The sequence below is a fragment of the Microcaecilia unicolor genome, chromosome 4 (genome assembly GCF_901765095.1).
Source record: "Microcaecilia unicolor chromosome 4, aMicUni1.1, whole genome shotgun sequence".
Taxonomy (NCBI): domain Eukaryota; kingdom Metazoa; phylum Chordata; class Amphibia; order Gymnophiona; family Siphonopidae; genus Microcaecilia; species Microcaecilia unicolor.
The window spans coordinates 203,690,060-203,715,645 of NC_044034.1; the positions used below are offsets into that span (position 1 = coordinate 203,690,060).

At 50.3% G+C, this 25,586-nt stretch overlaps 1 protein-coding gene across 3 annotated transcripts in view; it reads left to right on the top strand.

Annotated features, from left to right (window-relative positions):
- The window catches only part of VWCE (von Willebrand factor C and EGF domains), a 333,354-nt gene that overhangs the window by 66,499 nt on the left and 241,269 nt on the right, over positions 1-25,586 (top strand). For 2 of the 3 annotated variants that reach the window (XR_003941942.1, XM_030201137.1), the window contains exon 7: positions 20,447-20,605. The exons of the other annotated variant lie outside the window; for it this stretch is intronic. Coding sequence is in view for 1 of the 2 variants with exons in the window: in XM_030201137.1 (XP_030056997.1) it covers positions 20,447-20,605 (159 nt within the window). In the remaining variant the exon portion in view is untranslated. The remainder of the gene's footprint in view (positions 1-20,446; positions 20,606-25,586) is intronic. 3 annotated transcript variants of the gene reach the window in all.

A 25,586-nucleotide genomic window follows, 5' to 3' on the forward strand; every position in this document is an offset into this window, starting at 1 on the left:
TTTTCCTGAAAAACGATTACATCAAAGTTGCTTTTTTGTTTTACTGCTCATTGGTGTTCTAGTGCTTGTATTCCCACTATTCTTAAAGACATGATGACTACATCACACTTATAGGAGCAATTGCCCTATAAAGATACCCCCTAAGGGGGAGATTCTATATATGGCACCTAAAAAATCCGTATGGAAAACATTTCTGCCTAAGTGTATTCTGTAAGCAGGGCCTAGATTTAAGCATGGTATATAGAATATGCTTAGTTGATATCCCAGCCCCTAAAACTATGTGCGTCCATTTACACCAATGAAAATATGATGTAAATCCTGGCACGTAGATTTAAGCGTACTGAGTCATATTCTATAACTACGCACATAAATTTTAGAACGCCCACGAAATGCCCATTTCCCTGCCTATAACCATGCCCCTTTTTGCCTGCGTTCATTAAAATTTACATAAGTACATAAGTACATAAGTAGTGCCATACTGGGAAAGACCAAAGGTCCATCTAGCCCAGCATCCTGTCACCGACAGTGGCCAATCCAGGTCAAGGGCACCTGGCACGCTCCCCAAACGTAAAAACATTCCAGACAAGTTATACCTAAAAATGCGGAATTTTTCCAAGTCCATTTAATAGCGGTCTATGGACTTGTCCTTTAGGAATCTATCTAACCCCTTTTTAAACTCCGTCAAGCTAACCGCCCGTACCATGTTCTCCGGCAACGAATTCCAGAGTCTAATTACACGTTGGGTGAAGAAAAATTTTCTCCGATTCGTTTTAAATTTACCACACTGTAGCTTCAACTCATGCCCTCTAGTCCTAGTATTTTTGGATAGCGTGAACAGTCGCTTCACATCCACCCGATCCATTCCACTCATTATTTTATACACTTCTATCATATCTCCCCTCAGCCATCTCTTCTCCAAGCTGAAAAGCCCTAGCCTTCTCAGCCTCTCTTCTTTAGGTGCCCTGCATTGCAGAATACGCATAGCGATTTGTGCATGTAAATTCTGTTTATTGTCAATCAGTGCTTTTACTTGTTAACAATGCTGATTGGCTTGGTAAGCCAATTAAGTTATGCGTTCTGTTATAGAATCTGCCTGGATTTCGTCATGGAATGCTAGGCGGGCTCTAGAATCTGGTGGGTAAAGCTATAATCTCGTGCAGCCATTATTGCACTTAGCATGCAAATTTTCATGCAAAGGTTCTAGAATACTGCCAGTTACATGCATAACTTCATTATTAATTTAGTGGGCCTTTTACAAAGGTGCACTGGTGTTTTTAGTGCATGCTAAAAATAAGTGGGTGCTAAATGATAGAGACACTCATATATTCCTATGGGCATGTCTAGTGCTTAGCAAGCGCCAATCATTAGTGAGTGCTAAAAAGGCTACCATGCCTTTGTAAAAGACCCCCTTAGGCACTAATTGGTGTTAACAATTAATAATTGGCACTATTTGGCAGTAATGTTCTGTTACACATAAATGCACTTAGACCCTTATGCTCAAAAGTAAATGCAGTGCAAAGTCTATGAGCAGTTTTGCATCCATTGACTTATCTGGTTTGCAATTTTCAAAGTAAACTAGTGCAACTTTCTTTTTAAAATTCTCATGCAGTTAGATGGACACAATTGTAGCTGCCAATTTTGAATTTGCTTTTTCTGCGAGTGGTGAAAAGAGGAGAAAAGTATGTGGAGCAATCTTAAAATTCCATTCTGAACATCTGAACATGTACGTTACACTCTCACCTAGACCCCCTCCCCACCAGTTTTATAAGTAACATATGCACATAGGGATAGAGGAAGGGAACAAAAGGCAGGTATTCACAACCCACTTAGGACAGCCAAAAGCTTGGCTAAAAAAAACAAGCCCCTTTTAAACTTTTCAGATAGGCTGGCACTGTGGATTGGAATGCCAGTGGCATCCATCACAGACCACATGGGAATGGCAGATTCCCCCCCCCCCCCCCCCCCATGAGTCTCACCCCAGAAGTAAGACTCGATATTCAAAGGATTTAGGCTCCTAACTTTGAGAGTTATACTCCTATCTATATTCTCAAAATTTCACTAAACTCCTAGATAATGTTTAAGCTTTTCTGTTAAAATATATCAAATAGGGGTGGGCAGCCAAACAATTGTTGTTTCATGATGCTTTCCATGTTGTTTCCAGGAATGCTCATTTCTTTTTCATTCACGGAAGCAATGTCATTATAGTATTCTGTAAGCTAAAACATATGAATGGGCATGCCACTCACAGTCTGCCAGATTTTGCTCATGTGCAGACCCATATTGCTGATATGCACATATTTCCAGAGTAATGTTTAGGCACATATCTGGCATGTGCTGCATTTGGTATTCTATTGATTTATGCATACATGTGGCATCTAAGCTTAAGTTCTAATAATGTATACTCCTCCTGTTCCTAGGTAGATCATACTTGATACGTACTAGAGTTGTACCGAATAGCATATTTTACTATTCAGCTGAATATGAATAATGAAAAATATTATTTGGCTGAACACGAATACCGAATATGAATAATGGGCATTGAGCTTTAATATAACAAGTAATAAAAGAAGCAACGGAAAATCAGGGATCAAGTATTTGCTTCAGTAGGACTTAGCACAGTAGTGCCCCCCCAGATTATTCATATTCAAATTTGAATCACTATTTGGATGAATACAAATATGCCTAAAATTTTTGATAAACACTTGGACTCTGGAAGACACTAGTAGGCACATTTTCGAAAGAGATGGACGTCCATCTTTTGGCATAAATCGGAACTCGGACGTCCATCTCCCAGAAACATCCAGATCAGTGTAATCGAAACCCGATTTTGGACGTCTCCAACTGAAGTCCGTCGCAAGGACATCCAAATTTCAAGGGGGCGTGTCGGAGGAGTGGCGAAGGTGGGACTTGGGCGTTCCTAAGACCCATAATCGAAAAAAAGCAAAGACGTCCATGTCTAATACTTGGACGCGAATAAGGCACAAAAAGGTGCCCAAAATGACCAGATGACCACTGGAGGGAATCAGGGATGACCTCCCCTTACTCCCCCATTGGTCACTAACCCCCTTCCACCCTCAAAAAACATCATTAAAAATATTACGTGCCAGCCTCTGTGCCAGCCTCAGATGTCATACTCAGGCCCATGACAGTGTATGCAGGTCCTTGGATCAGTTTTAGTGGGCTCATATCCCCCCCTACCTGTTACATTTGTGGAGGAAACAGTGAGCAAAACCCACCAGGAACCCTCTGTACCCACATATAGGTGCCCCCCTTCACCTAAGGGCTATGGTAGTGGTGTGCAGTTGGGGGTAGTGGGTTTTGGGGGACTCAGCACACAAGGTAAGGGAGCTATGTACCTGGGAGCATTTTATGAAGACCACTGCAGTGCCCCCTAGAGTGCTCAATTGCTGTCCTGTCATGTCAGGGGGACCAGTGCACTACAAATGCTGGTTCCTCCCACATCGAAATAGCTTGCATTTGGATGTTTTAGACATGGACGTCTTTGGTTTCAAAAATCGCCGAAAGTCAAAGACGTCCATCTCTAGGGACGTCCAAATCTAAGGACGTCCTCGGTATTTTCAAAACGAAAGATGGTGTGAGGAAGCAGGCAACTACAAGGACCAGAATGCACTGCAGCAGCAAGAGAGCCAGAGAGAGGGGGAGGACTCTAGGCAGGAGAGGGTAAAGCCAGAAGTTTTGGAAAATTGAACCAGCTGTGAGAGGGTTTGAGGCAGCTTCATTAGGAGAAGGGTGGAAAGCTGTAAAAAGGAGTTGGAGTAGATGGAAATACTGGAGCAGCTCTCTCTGGAAACGCTGACAACTGGAGAAGGAAAGTAAAGACTTCTGTTTGACTGTTTGAGTTTAAGAACCTGTCTTAAGTTGAGAAGGGTTTATCTAGCAGGCTCTGAGGAAAGGGCCCTTTTGTTGTGTTTATGTTAAAGAAGCAACAAGCCATAAGGAGTGTGTTAAATGGCCATTAATAAAACCCTTAACTCTAAGAAGCCTGGTGTTGGTGAGGTTTATGTTGAAGAGAGAGAGGAGGCAGCAAGCTCCCCAGTGTGTGAGGCCAAGTCCTGGTGTGTGGCCGAGCAGGGAAGAGCCCAGCAGTGACTGTCTGTGAGAGAAGCTAAGCAGGGTCAGCCCTGGCTGGGCCCTGGAAGGGTGACCAGCTTCACAATGGACATCCATTTTTTTGGAAAATACGTTTTTGACGTTTTACAAAGACGTCCAAATCCCAACTTGGACGTTTCTTTCGAAAATGCCCCTTCACAGCACCCTTATCCAATCTATATTGTACTTCTTTCCCTGTCCCCTTACTATTTGTCTAGTGTTACATAGGATTTCTCCCCTCTTTTATTAGAATGTAAGCTGCCTCGATGGAGTACCTAGGAGGCAGGATAGAAAGTCTTAATAAACTTGAAACTTGTATTTGGGGCTGAATTACAGCCCTAGTAGATAGAAAATCTTTTAATACATATAAAAACAAAAGTACAACTTACATAACAAGCTATACATCAAAATACAGTATTGCCTGAATTCAGTATGTTGGGCTTGACTGAATAAGGGATGTTCTTTGAGACAGTGTGTGTGAAACATGAATCATATTGGAGTACAGCCCCCTAGACATTATTCTTCTAAATACAGATGAGTATCAGTCAAGTGATAAAATATTTTAACAAATTGTGGAAAAGAATTGAAGATATAAATTTGAAGCAAAAATTAAAAATTATCGACCTATGACACTGAGGTGTGTTAAATCTCTCCGGTGAAGATATGGACCATGTGAGCTACACTCCGTGGCATAGCCACAGGGGGCTCCCCCAAGTTGGGCTTGGGCCCTCAAAGTCTGCTGATTTGGCTGGTGTGGGTCTCCAAGCCCCATCAACAGAAGTTTTCCTGCAGTTATATTCATCGCTGCGCTGCCTGCCCTACTTCCCTCTCCTGTGTCCGCATGCTGGTTTTTAATTAAATTGAGCATGTGCAAATTTTGCACATTCTCAGTTTCACTAAAACCCAGCATGCACGTAGGAGCAGGAAATCAGGGCAGGCAGCATGGCACCAAATATCACCACAGGAATTCTACTAGCTGGGCTTGGGGACCCCCACCAGCCCAGGTATGTGGGGTTGCGGTGGGGGTGGAAAGCAGTGGGGCAAAATGGGTCCCCCCACTTTGGGCTCAGATCCTCATCCCCCACAGTCGAGGTCTGGCTATGCAGCGAATGCTACATACCTGTAGAAGGTATTCCCCGAGGACAGCAGGCTGATTGTTCTCACTGATGGGTTGACGTCCTCGGCAGCCCCCTCCATCGGAAAGTTTACTAGCAAAGGCCTTTGCTAGTCCTCGCGCGCCCATGCGCACTGCGCATGCGCAGCCGTCTTCCCGCTCGAGCCGGCCAGTCCAGTATGTAGCAAGACAATACAGTTCAAGGGAAGACTCAACTCCAAAGGGGAGGCGGGCGGGTTTGTGAGAACAATCAGCCTGCTGTCCTCGGAGAATACCTTCTACAGGTATGTAGCATTCGCTTTCTCCGAGGACAAGCAGGCTGCTTGTTCTCACTGATGGGGTATCCCTAGCCCCCAGGCTCACTCAAAACAACAACCATGGTCAATTGGGCCTCGCAACGGCGAGGACATAACTGAGATTGACCTAAAAAATTTACCAACTAACTGAGAGTGTAGCCTGGAACAGAACAAACAGGGCCCTCGGGGGGTGGAGTTGGATCCTAAAGCCCAAACAGGTTCTGAAGAACTGACTGCCCGAACCGACTGTCGCGTCGGGTATCCTGCTGCAGGCAGTAATGAGATGTGAATGTGTGGACAGATGACCATGTCGCAGCTTTGCAAATTTCTTCAATGGAGGCTGACTTCAAGTGGGCTACCGACGCAGCCATGGCTCTAACATTATGAGCCGTGACATGACCCTCAAGAGCCAGCCCCGCCTGGGCGTAAGTGAAGGAAATGCAATCTGCTAGCCAATTGGATATGGTGCGTTTTCCTACAGCCACTCCCCTCCTATTGGGATCAAAAGAAACAAACAATTGGGCGGACTGTCTGTGGGGCTGTGTCCGCTCCAGGTAGAAGGCCAATGCTCTCTTGCAGTCCAATGTGTGCAGCTGACGTTCAGCAGGGCAGGAATGAGGACGGGGAAAGAATGTTGGCAAGACAATTGACTGGTTCAGATGGAACTCCGACACGACCTTTGGCAGGAACTTAGGGTGAGTGCGGAGGACTACTCTGTTATGATGAAATTTGGTATAAGGAGCCTGGGCTACCAGGGCCTGAAGCTCACTGACTCTACGAGCTGAAGTAACTGCCACCAAGAAAATGACCTTCCAGGTCAAGTACTTCAGATGGCAGGAATTCAGTGGCTCAAAAGGAGGTTTCATCAGCTGGGTGAGAACGACATTGAGATCCCATGACACTGTAGGAGGCTTGACAGGGGGCTTTGACAAAAGCAAACCTCTCATGAAGCGAACAACTAAAGGCTGTCCTGAGATCGGCTTACCTTCCACATGGTAATGGTATGCACTGATTGCACTAAGATGAACCCTTACAGAGTTAGTCTTGAGACCAGACTCAGACAAGTGCAGAAGGTATTCAAGCAGGGTCTGTGTAGGACAAGAGCGAGGATCTAGGGCCTTGCTGTCACACCAGACGGCAAACCTCCTCCAATGAAAGAAGTAACTTCTCTTAGTGGAGTCTTTCCTGGAAGCAAGCAAGATGCGGGAGACACCCTCTGACAGACCCAAAGAGGCAAAGTCTACGCCCTCAACATCCAGGCCGTGAGAGCCAGAGACTGGAGGTTGGGATGCAGAAGAGCCCCTTCGTCCTGCGTGATGAGGGTCGGAAAACACTCCAATCTCCACGGTTCTGCGGAGGATAACTCCAGAAGAAGAGGGAACCAGATCTGACGCAGCCAAAAAGGAGCAATCAGAATCATGGTGCCTCGGTCTTGCTTGAGTTTCAACAAAGTCTTCCCCACCAGAGGGATGGGAGGATAAGCATACAGCAGGCCCTCCCCCCAATCCAGGAGGAAGGCATCCGATGCCAGTCTGCCGTGGGCCTGAAGCCTGGAACAGAACTGAGGGACTTTGTGGTTTGCTCGAGATGCAAAGAGATCCACCAAGGGGGTGCCCCACTCTTGGAAGATCTGACGCACCACTCGGGAATTGAGCGACCACTCGTGAGGTTGCATAATCCTGCTCAACCTGTCGGCCAGACTGTTGTTTACGCCTGCCAGATATGTGGCTTGGAGCACCATGCCGTTCCGGCGAGCCCAGAGCCACATGCTGACAGCTTCCTGACACAGGGGGCGAGATCCGGTGCCCCCCTGCTTGTTGACGTAGTACATGGCAACCTGGTTGTCTGTCTGAATTTGGATAATTTGGTGGGACAGCCGATCTCTGAAAGCCTTCAGAGCGTTCCAGATCGCTCGCAACTCCAGAAGATTGATCTGTAGATCGCGTTCCTGGAGGGACCAGCTTCCTTGGGTGTGAAGCCCATCGACATGAGCTCCCCATCCCAGGAGGGACGCATCCGTGGTCAGCACCTTTTGTGGCTGAGGAATTTGGAAGGGACGTCCCAGAGTCAAATTGGAGCAAATCGTCCACCAATATAGGGATTTGAGAAAACTCGTGGACAGGTGGATCACGTCCTCTAGACCCCCGGCGGCCTGATACCACTGGGAGGCTAGGGTCCATTGAGCAGATCTCATGTGAAGGCGGGCCATGGGAGTCACATGAACTGTGGAGGCCATGTGGCCCAGCAATCTCAACATCTGCCGAGCTGTGATCTGCTGGGACGCTCGCACCCGCGAGACGAGGGACAACAAGTTGTTGGCTCTCGTCTCTGGGAGATAGGCACGAGCCGTCCGAGAATCCAGCAGAGCTCCTATGAATTCGAGTTTCTGCACTGGTAGAAGATGGGACTTTGGGTAATTTATCACAAACCCCAGTAGCTCCAGGAGGCGAATAGTCATCTGCATGGACTGCAGGGCTCCTGCCTCGGATGTGTTCTTCACCAGCCAATCGTCGAGATATGGGAACACGTGCACCCCCAGCCTGCGAAGCGCCGCTGCTACCACAGCTAGGCACTTTGTGAACACCCTGGGCGCAGAGGCGAGCCCAAAGGGTAGCACACAGTACTGGAAGTGGCGTGCGCCCAACTGAAATCGCAGATACTGTCTGTGAGCTGGCAATATCGGGATGTGAGTGTAGGCATCCTTCAAGTCCAGAGAGCATAGCCAATCGTTTTGCTGAATCATGGGGAGAAGGGTGCCCAGGGAAAGCATCCTGAACTTTTCTTTTACGAGATATTTGTTCAGGGCCCTTAGGTCTAGGATGGGACGCATCCCCCCTGTTTTCTTTTCCACAAGGAAGTACCTGGAATAGAATCCCAGCCCTTCTTGCCCGGATGGCACGGGCTCGACCGCATTGGCGCTGAGAAGGGCGGAGAGTTCCTCTGCAAGTACCTGCTTGTGCTGGAAGCTGTAGGACTGAGCTCCCGGAGGACAATTTGGAGGTTTTGAGGCCAAATTGAGGGTGTATCCTTGCCGGACTATTTGCAGAACCCACTGATCGGAGGTTAAGAGAGGCCACCTTTGGTGAAAAGCTTTCAACCTCCCTCCGACTGACAGGTCGCCCGGCACTGACACATGGATGTCGGCTATGCTCTGCTGGAGCCAGTCAAAAGCTCGCCCCTTGCTTTTGCTGGGGAGCCGCGGGGCCTTGCTGAGGCGCACGCTGCTGACGAGAGCGAGCGCGCTGGGGCTTAGCCTGGGCCGCAGGCTGTCGGGAAGGAGGATTGTACCTACGCTTACCAGAAGTATAGGGAACAGTCTTCCTTCCCCCGAAAAATCGTCTACCTGTAGAGGTAGAAGCTGAAGGCTGCCGGCGGGAGAACTTGTCGAATGCGGTGTCCCGCTGGTGGAGAGACTCTACCACCTGCTCGACTTTTTCCCCAAAAATGTTGTCCGCACGGCAAGGCGAGTCCGCAATCCGCTGCTGGAGTCTATTCTCCAGGTCGGCGGCACGCAGCCATGAGAGCCTGCGCATCACCACACCCTGAGCAGCGGCCCTGGACGCAACATCAAAAGTGTCATAAACTCCTCTGGCCAGGAATTTTCTGCACGCCTTCAGCTGCCTGACCACCTCCTGAAAAGGCTTGGCTTGCTCAGGGGGAAGAGCATCCACCAAGCCCGCCAACTGCCGCACATTGTTCCGCATGTGTATGCTCGTGTAGAGCTGGTAAGACTGGATTTTGGCCACGAGCATAGAAGAATGGTAGGCCTTCCTCCCAAAGGAGTCTAAGGTTCTAGGGTCTTTGCCCGGGGGCGCCGAAGCATGCTCCCTAGAACTCTTAGCCTTCTTTAGGGCCAGATCTACAACTCCAGAGTCATGAGGCAACTGAGTGCGCATCAGCTCTGGGTCCCCATGGATCCGGTACTGGGACTCAATCTTCTTGGGAATGTGGGGATTAGTTAGTGGCTTGGTCCAGTTCGCAAGCAATGTCTTTTTCAGGACATGGTGCAAGGGAACAGTGGACGCTTCCTTAGGTGGAGAAGGATAGTCCAGGAGCTCAAACATTTCAGCCCTGGGCTCGTCCTCCACAACCACCGGGAAGGGGATGGCCGTAGACATCTCCCGGACAAAGGAAGCAAAAGACAGACTCTCGGGAGGAGAAAGCTGTCTTTCAGGAGAGGGAGTGGGATCAGACGGAAGACCCTCAGACTCCTCGTCAGAGAAATATCTGGGATCTTCCTCTTCCTCCCACGAGGCCTCACCCTCGGTGTCAGACACAAGTTCACGAACCTGTGTCTGCAACCTCGCCCTGCTCGACTCGGTGGAACCCCGTCCACGGTGGGGGCGTCGAGAGGTAGATTCCCTCGCCCGCATCGGCGAAGCTCCCTCCGCCGATGTAGTCGGGGAGCCTTCCTGGGAGGTGGCCGCGGTCGGCACCGCACGCGGTACCGACGTCGGGGACCTCAACCTGGGCGATGGGCCAGCCGGCGCCGCGCTCGACGGTACCGGAGGCGCAAGCACCGCCGGTACCGGAGGGGTAGGGCGCAACAGCTCTCCCAGAATCTCTGGGAGAACGGCCCGGAGGCTCTCGTTCAGAGTGGCTGCAGAAAAAGGCTGAGAGGTCGATGCAGGCGTCGACGTCAGAACCTGTTCCGGGCGAGGAGGCTGTTCCGGGCTGTCCAGAGTGGAGCGCATCGACACCTCCTGAACAGAGGGTGAGCGGTCCTCTCGGTGCCGATGCCTACTGGGTGCCGAGTCCCTCGGCGACCCAGAGCTCTCGGTGCCGACACGGGGAGGAGACCGGTGTCGATGCTTCTTCGACTTCTTCCGAAGCATGTCACCGGAGCTCCCCGGCACCGACGAGGAGGACGTAGAATCCATCTGTCGCTTCCTCGGGGCCGAGACCGAAGAGGGTCGATCCCGGGGGGGCTGTACCGCAGGAGCCCTCAGGGTAGGAGGAGACCCACCCGAAGGCTCACCGCCACCAGCAGGGGAATGGACAGCCCTCACCTGCACTCCTGACGATGCACCTCCGTCCGACGACATCAGCAGACGAAGTCTCGGTACCACCGACGTCGATGCAGTCGCCCGATGCCTCGGCGCCGATGCAGAGGTCCGATGCCTCGATGCAGTCGATGGAGCGGCAGCCAAGGAAGATGGTCCGGACGCTGACGACGTCGATGCACTCGATGCCTCCGGTGCCGATGTCGACGAAGAGCCCGAGAACAAAACGTTCCACTGGGCTAATCTCGCTACCTGAGTCCGCCTTTGTAACAGGGAACACAGACTGCAGTTCTGAGGGCGGTGCTGGGCCCCTAGACACTGAAGACACGCAGAGTGCCTATCAGTGAGCGAGATTACCCGGGCGCACTGGGTGCACTTCTTGAAGCCGCTGGAAGGCTTCGATGTCATGGGCGGAAAAATCACGCCGGCGAAATCAAAAGCCGAAATGGCGAAAATTGAAGCACCAAATTTAGAGGGAGAAAAATCTCGACCGAGGCCAAACTAGGCCTACCCCGACAACGAAAGAAAACTTACGGGGCAAAACTTGAAAAAATACGGGAAGGGCAGAAAACCCGACAGGGTCTTCCGGAACACTTCCGGAGCGCTTCCCAAACTTTTTTAGAAGAAAAAACAATGAAAAACACGTCGAAAAGGACGCGCGAGGTCGACTCTCTGGGGCACGAACGGCGTAACACGACCGTACCGAGCGCGGACGAAAGAAGACTGGCCGGCTCAAGCCGGTTTCGGGCGGGAAGACGGCTGCGCATGTGCAGTGCGCATGGGCGCGCAAGGACTAGCAAAGGCCTTTGCTAGTAAACTTTCCGATGGAGGGGGCTGCCGAGGACGTCAACCCATCAGTGAGAACAAGCAGCCTGCTTGTCCTCGGAGAACTCTGGTTACACTGCTGAGGTTGCAAGAAATGTATATACGATACGAATGTTATATCATTGGTATGATGTATTGTTTGTCTTTCATTATTAAAATCCACTCATATATTGAACTATAAGTGCTAGTGTGGATATTCTAATTGAACGTTGTATATTCGGCTAATAAACATTAGCTAGCTTATTTTTGAAAGGGAAGGATGCCCACCTTCCGACACAAATTGGGAGATGGGCGTCCTTCTCCTGAGGTCGCCCAAATCGGCATAATCGAAAGCCGATTTTTTTTTTGTGTCCTCAACTGCTTTCCGTCGCGGGGATGACCAAAGTTCATGGGGTCGTGTCGGTAGTGTACCAAAGGCGGGACGGGGGCGTGGTTGAGATGGGTGTCCTTGGCTGATAATGGAAAAAAGAAGGGTGTCCCTCACGAGCATTTGGTCGACTTTACTTGGTCCCTTTTTTTTCACGACCAAGCCTCGAAATGTTGCCTGAACTGTCCAGATGACCACAGGAGGGAATCAGGGATGATCTCCCCTTACTCCCCCAGTGGTCTCCAACCCCCTCTCACCCTAAAAAAAACAAACATTTTTTTCCAGCCTCTATGCCAGCCTCAGATATCATACCCAACTCCATCACAGCAGTATGCAGGTCCCTGGAGAAGTTTTTAGTGGGTGCAGTGCACTTCAGGCAGGCGGACCCAGGCCCATCCCCCCACCTGTTACACTTGTGGTGGTAAATGTGAGCCCTCCAACCCCCCCCCCCCGAAACCCACATGTAGGTGCCCCCCTTCATCCCTAAGGGCTGTGGTAGTGGTGTACAGTTTTGGGGGGCTCAGCACCGAAGGTAAGGGAGCTATGCACCTCGGAGCACTGCAGTGTCCCCTAGAGTGCCCGGTTGGTGTCCTGGCATGTGAGGGGGACCAGTGCAGTACGAATGCTGGCTCCTCCCACGACCAAAGGGCTTGGGTTTGGTCGTTTTTGAGATGGGCGTCCTCGGTTTCCATTATGGCCGAAAACCGGGGACGACCATCTCAACATTTAGGTCGACCATCTCTAAGGTCAACCTAAATGTTGAGATTTGGGCGTCCCAGACCGTATTATCGAAATGAAAGATGGACGTCCATCTTGTTTTGATAATACGGGTTTCCCCACCCCTTCACCAGAACGTCCTTAGAGATGGACGCCCTTAGAGATGGTCGTCCCCGTTCGATTATGCCCCTCCACGTCTACTTCTTCCGCCCTTGCAGTAATTTTCTAAAGCATTTTCCCCATGGAAAAGGGATTTTATAAAATATATGTGTTTAACTATGCACACTGAGAAAATGGTACATATTTGTATATAATTTGCATATAGACATTCCCAGAGGTGTAGTTTGAGTGGGACAGGTTGGAGCTACTACTACTTAACATTTCTAGAGCGCTACTAGGGTTACGCAGCGCTGCTCAATTTAACAAAGAGAGACAGTCCCTGCTCAAAGAGCTTACAATCTAATAGACAAATGAACGGTCGGTCCAATTGGGGCAGTCTGGATTCACTGAACGGTAAGGGTTAGGTGCCGAATGCAGCATTGAAGAGGTGGGCTTTAAGCAAAGACTTGAAGACGGGCAGGGAGGGGGCTTGGCGTAAGGGCTCAGGAAGGTTGTTCCAAGCATAGGGTGAGGCGAGGCAGAATGAGCGGAGCCTGGAATTGGCGGTGGTGGAGAAGGGTACTGAGAGGAGGGATTTATCCTGTGAACGGAGGTTACGGGCGGGAACGTAAGGGGAGATGAGGGTAGAAAGATAGTGAGGGGCAGCAGACTGAGTGCATTTGTAAGTAAGAAGGAGAAGCTTGAATTGAATGCGGTATCTGATCGGAAGCCAGTGAAGTGACCTGAGGAGAGGGGTGATATGAGTATATCGGTTCTGGCGGAATATGAGACGTGCAGCAGAGTTCTGAACAGATTGAAGGGGGGATAGATGGCTAAGTGGGAGGCCGGTGAGGAGTAAGTTGCAGTAGTCCAGGCGAGAGGTAATGAGAGCGTGGACGAGAGTTCGGGTGGTGTGTTCAGAGAGGAAAGGGCGAATTTTGCTGATGTTAAAGAGGAAGAAGCGACAGGTCTTGGCTATCTGCTGGATATGCGCAGAGAAGGAGAGAGAGGAATCAAAAATGACTCCGAGGTTGCAGGCAGATGAGACGGGGAGGATGAGGGTGTTATCAACTGAGATAGAAAGTGGAGGAAGAGGAGAAGTGGGTTTTGGTGGAAAGACGATAAGCTCTGATGAATATATTCATATTTTATAAAATACACGTGGAGGGGCATTTTTGATATGACGTCTAAGTCCGACTTTGGACGTTTTCCACAAAACATCCAAAATCTGGACAGGAAAGAAGGTCATTTTCGAAAAAGAAAAATGTTTATCTTTTTTTTCCGAAACTACTCTTTCGAGCAAGGCTTTGTGCTTTGGACGTTTTGCTTTTTGGTCCATTTTTGAAAAAACAAACAAATCCCCGAATAAGTGCAAAATGTATACAATCAAGCCATTGGGATTTAGGATGAGCCAGCATTTTTAGCAGACTGGTCTCCTAGACATCCCAAGAGAGCAATGGGTACACACAGGGCCGGTCTTAGCAAGTGCGGGGCCCTATGCAGACCAATTTGGTGGGGCCCCATCCTAGCCCCGCCCCTATCCTAGCCCCGCCCCCGCCCATTGATAAGATTATTCAATTTTTAGAAAATTTTTTATTTATGAAATTTCAAATAAAGACAAATGAAGCTAAACTTGTACAGAAAAACTGATTGAAATAATAAGCACAATGCTATCATGAAACCCCCCCTCCCAAGAAATTATTCAGTTCAAGTCCACAATTAGTAGTTCAAATTCTCATAACCCCGGGGGGTCAGAGGTGCGGACACACAATCTCTCCACTGCAAAACACTATACACAAACTTGTGCAAAAACACAGTCAGAACCTTACCAAACCATAACAGCACTAATTCCAAGGACAGGACGAGCTACAACCTTATGCATGGAAAGGCAGAACTGTAATTACACCAGGCTCTATAACACCAATACACTACCTTGTGAAAAAAAAAAGGGCTGCAAATACTACACGCTAGCAGGATACTGTACTTTGATCACACATGAAAAACACATGACACAACAAATATGAAGGCAAAATACTGAATGGAAAGTTACCTCAAGAAGTCAGACTCAGCATGCAGCAATACTAGAAAAATTGAAACTTACATGCAAAATATCACAGATGCACATTTCTAAAAGCTGACACATTCCAATTAATAAATTCTGAATAAAATACTTTTTTTCTACCTTTGTTGTCTGATCATTTAGTTTTTCTATTCGCTTTGGTCCCAGTGTCTTCTGTTTTATGCAGTGTCTTCTTTCCGTTTCTCTCACCGTGTCCACCATTCTCCTGTGTCCTTATGTGTTCTGTCTACCATCTGTAGCCCCCTGTCCCTATCCTTTCTCTAGTTTCAGCATCTGCCTTCAAAGTGTTCCGATCCAGCCCTTAAATTCAACAATTTGCCCCTCCATCCACATCCAGCATTTCTCCTCTCTCCCCTCCACTCCATTTCCAGCAATTTACTACTACTACTACTACTACTACTTAACATTTCTAAAGCGCTACTAGGGTTACGCAGCGCTGTACAATTTAATAGAGAAGGCCAATCCCTGCTCAAAGGAGCTTACAATCTAAAGGACAAATAGGCATATTTTCATGGAACTTTGGAAGGCTAAGTGCTTTGAAAATATGCCTGAAAGTGTCCACAATTATATACTACATCCATCCCTCGGAAATGGTAATTACTAATAGGGATGAGCCCGTGCTGATGGATTTCACTGGATATAACCAGCTGATTTGTTATTATGGGGATTTCATATTTCTAGGGCCGGGGCTCTGACCCTTATGCTGGGGGAGGGGAAGGGGGCGGGGATGTCTACCGTGGGGGATCAGGACGGGCGGAGAAGGTTTGGGCACAAGCAGCAAATGGGGGGGGGGGGGAGAGAGAGGAAGCTCCATCCTCTCCCCCCCCCCGCCCCCGGGGTGGGGAGGGTCCGTGGACTGGGGTGGGGGGGTGGGGGCGGGGATGTCTACTGTGGGGGATCAGGACGGGCGGAGAAGGTTTGGGCACAAGCAGCAAATGGGGGGGAGAGAGAGGAAGCTCCATCCTCTCCCCCCCCCGGGGTGGGGAGGGTCCGTGGACTGGGGTGGGGGGGTGGGGGCAGGGACGTCTACTGTGGGGGATCAGGACGGGCGGAGAAGGTTTGGGCACAAGCAGCAAATGGGGGGGGGGAGAGAGAGGAAGCTCCATCCTCTCCCCCCCCCCCGGGGTGGGGAGGGTCCGTGGACTGGGGTGGGGGCGGGGACGTCTACTGTGGGGGATCAGGATGGGCGGAGAAGGTTTGGGCACAAGCAGCAAATGGGGGGGAGAGAGAGGAAGCTCCATCCTCTCCCCCCCCCCCCCCGGGGTGGGGAGGGTCCGTGGACTGGGGTGGGGGGGTGGGGGCGGGGACGTCTACTGTGGGGGATCAGGACGGGCGGAGAAGGTTTGGGCCCTGCCATCCCATCCAAGTCCATCCTTGGCCCTCTCTACCCTTCCCTCCTCCATCCACATCCAGCAATTCTCCTCTCTCCCCTCCCCTCCATTTCCAGCAATTTCTCCTCTCTCTGGGCCCTGCCATCCCATCCAAGTCCATCCTTGGCCCTCTCTGCCCTTCCCTCCTCCATCCACATCCAGCAATTCTCCTCTCTCCCCTCCCCTCCATTTCCAGCAATTTCTCCTCTCCCTGGGCCCTGCCATCCCATCCAAGTCCATCCTTGGCCCTCTCTGCCCATCCCTCCTCCATCCACATCCAGCAATTATCCCCTCTCCTCCATTTCCAGCAATTTCTCCTCTCCCTGAGCACTGCCATCCCATCCAAGTCCATCCTTGGCCCTCTCTGCCCGTCCCTCCTCCATCCACATCCAGCAATTCTCCTCTCTCCCCTCCCCTCCATTTCCAGCAATTTCTCCTCTCCCTGGGCCCTGCCCTCCCATCTGCTCCTCTCTCCCCTGCCCCCCTCCATTCACCCATGTATCCAGCAATTCCCCTCTCTCCCTGGGCCCTGCCATCCCATCCAAGTCCATCCTTGGCCCTATCTGCCCTTCCCTCCTCCATCCACATCCAGTAATTGTCCCCTCTCCCTTCCCCTCCATTTCCAGCAATTTCTCCTCTCCCTGGGCCCTGCCCTCCCATCTGTTCCTCTCTCCCTTGCCCCCCTCCATTCACCCATGTATCCAGCAATTCCCCTCTCTCCCTGAGCCCTGCCATCCCATCCATGTCTCTCTTTCCCCTGCCCGCCCTCTTCTCTCCCCCACGATGCACGATCGATCATCGATCCCTTTCCTTTTTTGCTTTTAAATTTACCTCCAGTCCGGCAGCGTCAGTGAAAGCGCTCCCAGCCAGTAAAAGCGCTTCTCTTCGCTGTGGCCCGCCTTCTTCTGATGTCATGACGTCAGAAGAAGGCGGGACACAGCGAAGAGAAGCGCTTTTACTGGCTGGGAGCGCTTTCACTGACGCTGCCGGACTGGAGGTAAATTTAAAAGCAAAAAAGGAAAGGGATCGATGATCGATCGTGGGGGAGAGAAGAGGGCGGGCAGTTCGGACGAGCGGCGGCGATCCCCGGCCGGAACTAGGTCAAGGCTGACTGAGGCGCGCCGCGCGGGGCCCCCCTAAGCGCGGAGCCCTATGCGGCCGCCTCGGTCGCCTCGGCCTAAGACCGGCCCTGGGTACACATCTCACCTTTACTCCCTTATCTTGTCCCCTGAGCCCTCCAAAACCCATCCAAATCCTACTCCCCTCCCCCACTGTACACCACTACAATAGCCCAGTATCCTGTTTCCAACAGTGGCCAATCCAGGTCACAATTACCTGGCAGAAACCCAATTAGTAGCAACATTTCATGCTACCAATCCCAGGACAAGTAGTGGCTTACCCATGTCTATCTCAATAGCAGACTATGGATTTTTCCTCCAGGAACTTGTCCAAACCTTTTTAAACCCAGATACACTACCACTTTTACCACATCCTCCGGCAATGAGTTCCAGAACTTAATGTTCCAAACCACTGGAGTTTCCGTCGAAGCTCTCTCCAACCCATTCTAAACCGGATTGCTATATAGGGGACTCAGTCCATAGAAACCAGCTCAGCACCAGCCTTAGTTGATGCAACCAGAGGCACCATCTAAGCACCACTTGACATGCAAACACATATGCAACCCTTTAAGTTCTGTTTTTTATATCATTCATTTTCTAATTAGAGAACCTCTGTGTTCATCCCAGGCCTTTTAGAATTCCACCACAGTTCTTTTCTCCACCATCTCCCTCAGGAGGCATTCCAGGCATCAACCACCCTCTCTGTGAAAAAGAATTTTCTGACATTACTCCTAAGTCTACCACCTCGCAACCTCAATTCATGTCCTCTGGTTTTATAACATCACCAGAATTTGCCCTTTCCTTTCTGAACACGCTATCAGAACCCTCATTCACCCTCTCATCACCTCTCGCTTAGACTACTGCAACTTGCTTCTCTCAGGTCTTCCACTCAGCCATCTCTCTCCTCTTCAATCTGTTCAAAACTCTGCCACACGACTAATTTCGTCAAAGTCGTTATGCCCATATCAGCCCTCTCCTGAAATCACTTCGCTGGCTCCCTATCCATTTCCGTATACAATTCAAGCTCCTCTTGTTGTCCTATAAGTGCATTCACACTGCAGCCCCTCTCTACCTCTCCACCCTCATCTCTCCCTACACTCCTTCCCTAGAACTCTGTTCACTAGGCAAATCTCTCCTAATTGCACCCTTCTCCTCTATCGCTAACTCCAGACTCCGCTCCTTCTATCTCGCCGCATCTTATGCCTGGAATAAGCTTCCTGAGCCATTACGTCTAGCTCCATCCCTAGCTGCCTTCAAATCCGGGCTAAAGGCCTACCTGTTTGATGCTGCTTTCGATTCCTGACTTGTAACTTTTATCTTATCCTTATGTGTCCTTCTGTCTGTCCTTCCCTTATCCGTTTTGGTCCTGTCTATTTATCCTGATTTAGATTCTAAGCTCTTTTGAGCAGGGACTGTCTTCTTCATATTCAATTGTAAAGCGCTGTGTACGACTGGTAGCGCTATAGAAGTGATTTATAGTAGTAGTAGTAGTTTTACCACTTTCCCTTCCCTGGAAAATATTTGTTTCTATATTAAAACCTTTCAAGTATTAATAGTTTACATGTACACATTTATGCCTTTGGGGGCAAGTGTAAATTTGTACATGAGGATTGGTGTGCTACTAGGGGTCATTGTATGAGCCGATTATATAGGTATGCCTAAGTTACCTTCATAAAATAGGCATAGTCAAGACTTTTCATATAGCTGCCCTGTTATAAAATTATTCTTGTATTGGTTATACTCACATATCCTTACACATGTATGTAGCCAGTGGTGTGCTGGAGCCGGCTCGCACCGGTTCGCAAGAGCCGGTTGTTAGTTTTTTAAGAATTTTGGGAACCAGTTGTTAAAGTAGCTACTTTAACAACCGGCTCCCAAAATTTAGGCTTGCCGAGTTGCTGTGCCTCTTCTTGATGTCCTCCGCTCCGTCCTTCCCTGTGGCTCGATCTGCATGTCTCACCACCTCCCCCCTACTCCTGATGCAGCTCCTCTTCTTACAGCGATTTTGTTTTTCAGTGGTGCTGGTCGGCAGGCAGAGTAAGAAAAAGCACGTTGCTTCAGCTAATCCTGTGAACTTTACTTCAGCCTGTCCCGCCCCTGGGACAGGCTGAAGAAAAGCCCCAGGATTGGCTGAAGGAGCCTGCTTTTTCTTACTCTGCCTGCCGGCCGGCACCACTGAAAAAAAAATCACTGTAAGTTTTTTTCTGTTCCTTTTTGCTTTCCAGCTTAACCTGAGTCAGGTCAAGGTCTGATTCAGCTCTTTTCCGGTTCTCCCAACATTTTAAGAGAGAAAGTTCCGCCCCAATAGCCAGAGAAAGAGCTTCTAATCCTGCAAACAGGAGAAACAGAGAGCAAACTGCCTGCAGGAGCTACTGCTTTGGTAGGAGATTCCCCCAATTTCCTGTCCTTTCTCTGCAAACACTGCTGCAGCTTTCTAACCTGGGGCATTGCAAAGTCAGGAGCCAGTAGACCTGGCCTGAGGAAAGGCACTTTGGGGGACTGTACTGAAGAGAAGGAGAAAGATGCGGAGTCCTACAAAGGGAGATTTTGGTGCCCCAGGTTTTGTGTCTAACTGGTTTCTAGTTGCTAAAATCCTGCTCTGTGAATTATATAAGGACTCAGGGGAGGGAAAAGTGAGGAAGGAGATGAGATGAGGGAAAAGGGAGAGGAGAAAAACTGCACATGGATGAAGAAAATAGACAGAAGCTGAGGACCAGAAATGAAGAAGAAAGGAGGAAAGAAAGAAATGGAAAGGAAGCCCTGGAAATGGAGTTAGGAGGACAGATAGCAGCAGAATCGGATACTGGACCAGCATGATCAGGAAAACAGTCATCAGACAAAGGTAGAAAAGAATCATTTTATTTTCATTATAGTGTTTGGAATATGTTCACTTTGAGAATCAGGTGCTCAACATTAAAAGTTTATATTTACTTATTTATGGCATTTTATCGCACATTAAACATGAATTAGATTGGAACCTGGGATCATTTAATTTTTTTTTCCTGGAGTAATGCATTGCCCCCCCAGGCTCTCTCCCCGGCTATAGCCAGCTCAGCAATTTGGGGGGGGGGGGGGCGCAGAGGGGGACCGGGGAGAGAGCCTGTTGTTAAACATTTACCAGCACACCACTGTATGTAGCGGACGTTTTTCAAAAGCCACATTGTGCATAAAACCTTGTTTTATACTGGAAATGCCTATGAAAATTGCCATCCCATGCTAAAAAGCTAACATCTTAATATTAAGTCTTCCTGTAGGACTGCGCTAGGGCGGTAGAAGAAAATCGAGTGCTAGAACAGGAAAGTTGATCCTTCTGGTAATCTACCCTATGTTTTCGTTTGCTGCTGCAGATGTAGATGAATGTACACGGTATCACGGGCCAGGCCTCTGCCAGCAACAGTGCAAAAACAGCATTGGCAGTTATAGGTGCCACTGTTACTACGGATACCAGATTACCTCCAATGGACGCTCCTGTGTCCCGGTGAAGCAGCACTCCATTGCCATTGCAGGTGAGTTAGGAGTTCTGGAAAATGCTTCCCCTGATAACCCCTCCTGTTTTGAGTATCACCACCCCTCCCCTTTCTTTTTATTTTATTTTATGGGCTAAAGGAAAAAAAGGCTGTGTGTGTACCCTCCCCCTCCTGTCCATTGATTGCCTTCTGTAACCCAACCCCCCCCTGAGAGCAGTGGTGTGCTGGAGCCGGCTCGCTCCGGCTCGCAAGAGCCGCTTGTTAAATTTTGACAGCTCTTGCGAGCCGGTTGTTGTTGGGGGCGAGCCGGCTCCATTAGGGGAGGTAAGCATGGCAGGAGGGCGCCATCACAGGCCATGCTTACCTCCCCTCCCACTCCCAAACACGTCCAACGATGTCCTTCGCCCCCACCCTCCCCTCTCGCTCCTATCCGTCAGTTTCTCTTACCGCCCTCAAAGCGCCGCTTATTTAAAGCGCTGCTGCCCGTCTTCAGCCTTCCCTGCTTGTTTCGGATGAGTTCTTCCCTCAGTCCCGCCTTCTGACGTCATTCTGACGTCATTTCCTTTTTCCGCGAAGGCGGGACTGAGGGAAGAACTCATCCGAAACAAGCAGGGAAGGCTGAAGACGGGCAGCAGCGCTTTAAATAAGTGGCGCTTTGAGGGCGGTAAGAGAAACTGACGGATAGGAGCGAGAGGGGAGGGTGGGGGCGAAGGACATCGTTGGACGTGTTTGGGAGCGGGAGGGCAGGGGAGGGAAGAGAATTGCTGGGCATGGATGAGTAGAGGGGGCAGGGGAGAGAAATGCTGGGCATGGATGGGCAGAGGGGGGCAGGGGAAAGAAATGCTGGGCATGGATGAGTAGAGGGGGCAGGGGAGAGAAATGCTGGGCATGGATGGGCAGAGGGGGGCAGGGGACAGAATTGGGGGGCAGGGGAGAGAAATGCTGGGCATGGATGGGTAGAGGGGGCAGGGGAGAGAATTGCTGAGCATGGATGGGCAGAGGGGGGCAGGGGAGAGAAATGCTGGGCATGGATGGGCAGGGGGGGCCAGGGGAGAGAATTGCTGGGTATGGATGGGCAGGGGAGAGAATTACTGGGCATGGATGGGTAGAGGGGGGTAGGGGAGAGAATTGCAGGGCATGGATGGGCAGAGGGGGGCAGGGGAGAGAAATACTGGGCATGGATGGGCGGGGGGGGGCAGGGGAGAGAATTGCTGGGTATGGATGGGCAGGGGAGAGAATTACTGGGCATGGAAGGGCAGAGGGGGGCAGGGGAGAGAATTGCTGGGCATGGATGGGCAGAGGGGGGCAGGGGAAAGAAATGCTGGGCATGGATGAGTAGAGGGGGGCAGGGGAGAGAAATGCTGGGCATGGATGGGCAGAGGGGGGCAGGGAACAGAATTGGGGGGCAGGGGAGAGAAATGCTGGGCATGGATGGGTAGAGGGGGGCAGGGGAGAGAATTGCTGAGCATGGATGGGCAGGGGGGGCAGGGGAGAGAATTGCTGGGTATGGATGGGCAGGGGAGAGAATTACTGGGCATGGATGGGTAGAGGGGGGCAGGGGAGAGAATTGCTTGGCATGGATGAGTAGAGGGGGGCAGGGGAGAGAAATGCTGGGCATGGATGGGTAGAGAGGGGCAGGGGAGAGAGGAGAGGAGAGTTTCAGGACATGGATGGAAGGAAGGGCAAGAGAAATTCTGGACATGGATGGAGGGAAGAGAGAGAGAAGAAATGCTGGACATGGAGGGAAGATAGAGGAAGGAGATTCGATGAGGGAAAAGGAAGTGAGGAGAGAAACTGCACATGGATGGAGAAAATAGGCAGAAGCTGGGTCCACTGTACAGTCAAGTCTGCGGAGGACCAGAAATGAAGAAGAAAGAAGGAAAGAAAAGAAATAAATGGAAAGGAAGCCCTGGAAACGGAGTTTAGAGGACAGATAGCAATGCATTGCCCCCCCCCCCCTAGCTATAGCCAGCTCTGCAATTTTAGGGGGGGCGCAGAGGTGGATGGGGGGGGGGGGGGCGCAGTGGTGGACAGGGGGGGGGGGGGCGCCGAGGTGGACCGGGGAGAGAGCATGTTGTTAAAAATTTACCAGCACACCACTGCCTGAGAGTGATATTAGTGCCTGAGAATCCCTTCCAATTTCCATCCCAAGGCACACACACAGTCAGTCAGTCAGCTTGCAGACTGCCAGCACAGCGCGTGTGGTCCCTTGGCCTTACCTTACCCCAGAGAAGAGCTTAGCTGAAGCTGAAGCCGAGGCCAGCTCCGCGTCCGAGCGCCAAACAGCTGGGCGTGGGTGGGCAGCGTAGGCTGCACTGGTGGTGCCTAACAACACACCACGCCAACTGCGGCACTGTGCCTAAGGAGGACTCGAGGAGGACCCCTGGGGTGGGCCTGGCTCTGACTCTGGTGGCTCTGCCTGCCCCACAGCTGCTTATTGGGAGTTGTGTCGGAGAAAAAAAGAGGAATGTCATCGAGACGAGTCGAGAGCGTGATGAGAGCGGGTAACTCGGCTTAGCAGCAGCAGCTCAACACAGTCTGTTCCCTTCCCGTAGAGCAGCAGCAGGCACTCTATGCGTCACGGTCCAGGACTCTGTGCAGGAAGGCAGCAGCAGCGCGCATGCACATATAGGCGCCGTTTATTGAGAAATCCATTTGGGGGAGCGACTGCTCCCCCTGCGCCCCACCTAGTTACGCCACTGCCTGCTGTACACTGCCATAGGTGAACTCTTCATAAAGGCAGTTAATCTCAATAACAACAATTTAATACTTGTAACCCAAGATTTGCCCTGAAGGGTTCAGTGTAGTTTACAACAAGAAAAGCTAGGCATAAGCAGCGAGATACATCATCAAAGAGAAAAATGAAAGACAAATAAACTTTTACAAACATCTTAACCACAGAGGGAAATTCCTGTAGCTGATATTCATTGTAGGAACTTACTAAATAGAAAAGTCTTTAACATTTTTCTAAATCAAATAATTCTGCACAGATCTTAAAGACAAAGGTAATGAGTTCCACCAAAACGTAGCTTAATAAGAGAAGCAAGATGCAAACATCTCTCTATATAAAACGCACCTCCAATGTTCTATTGAAGCCTCTCTTAGCAAAGTGAAGGGGGTGAGATCGCATTGTGTCTGCCCCGCCCACGCGTCAAACGTGATGACGTCGAGGGCGGAGCTATGACACAACCAATCGCATTGCTCGGCAGCGAAGCGTCAGGGAAGGAGGCGGCACTCTCGACGTCTAGCCTTCCCTTCGCTGTGTTCCGCCTTCTTCTGACGTCAAGGATGACGTCAAAAGAAGGCGGAACACAGCGAAGGGAAGCATAGATGTCGAGAGCGCCACCTCCTTCCCTGACGCTTCGCTGCTGGAACCGCCACGGAGGTAAATTTAAAAACAAGAAAAAAAAACAAAAACGCATGTTGGGGGGAGAGAAGAGGGTGACCAGTAAACTACAACAATGGGAGCGGGAGGGCAGGGGAGAAACCACAGCATGGATGCGAAGGGGGGGGGGGGGGAAAGAGGCCGGCCCAGGCTGCCACATGTGAGAGAGAGGAGCATGGATGCGAGGGGGGGGGGTCATGGAAGGGAGAGAGGGGACTTGCTGGAAAAGGATGAATGGAGGCGGCAGGGGACAGAGGAGCATGGATGGGCATGGATTGGGAGGGCAGGGCTCAGGGAGAGAGGGGAATTACTGGAAATGGATGAATGGAGGGGGCAGGGGACAGAGGAGCATGGATGGGCATGGATTGGGAGGGCAGGACTCAGGGAGAGAGGGAAATTGCTGGATAGGGATGAATAGAGGGGACAGATGGGCATGGATGGATATGGATTGCAGGGCAGGCCTCAGGGAGAGAGGGCAATTGCTGGATAGGGAAAATGGAGGGGCCAGGTGACAGATGAGCATGGATGGGCATGGATTGGAAGGGCAGGACTCAGGGAGAGGGGAATTGCTGGATAGGGATGAATGGAGGGGACAGATGGGCATGGATGGATATGGATTGCAGGACAGGCCTCAGGCAGAGAGGGGAAATGCTGGATAGGGATGAATGGAGGGGGCAGGTGACAGAGAAACATGGATGGCCATGGATTGGGAGGGCAGGCCTCAAGGAGAGAGGGAAATTGCTGGATAGGGATGAATGGAGGGGCCAGGTGACAAAGGAGCATGGATGGGCATGGATTGGAAGGGCAGGACTCAGGGAGAGGGGAATTGCTGGATAGGGATGAATGGAGGGGACAGATGGGCATGGATGGATATGGATTGCAGGGCAGGCCTCAGGGAGAGATGGGAATTGCTGGATAGGGATGAATGGAGGGGGCAGGTGACAAAGGAGCATGGATGGGCATGGATTGGAAGGGCAGGACTCAGGAAGAGGGGAATTGCTGGATAGGGATGAATGGAGGGGCCAGGTGACAGAGGAGCATGGATTGGACTCACACTTTCACTCTGACTCTCAAACAGTCACTCTCACATACACTCTCCCAAACATACACACTCCGAGGAAAACCTTGCTAGCGCCCGTTTCATTTGTGTCAGAAACGGGCCTTTTTTACTAGTTCTTTTATATTTAACCTTCTTGGAATGAGGATAGTGTAGAATCATAAAAGATCTTGCAGAAGCCTTAGAATTTCTGGCAGGTAAATCAATCAGTTGAGACATATGGTTAGGGGCTAAACCGGATAATATTCAATGAACCAAAGAGCAAACTTTAAAAACATCATGGACCCTACTGGTAACCTGTGAAGTTTCACAAACATTGGTGTTAGCCTTTCAGACTTTGAAGATCTGTAAATTAAGCACACTGCTGTATTTTGTAGTGTTTGCAGTTTTTAAGATTTTAATCATTTGGTCCTATAAAAATTGAGTTACAATAGTCCAGTCATTAGGGTTAGGTCCACCGGACCTCCAGCCCCTTGGAATGTTTGACAGGTCTGGGCTTTTTTTTTTTTTGACAGCCCGAACCTGTAAAACAAATTCTGAAGGAGGATTGTCTCTTGGGCACATGCCCAGGCACAATC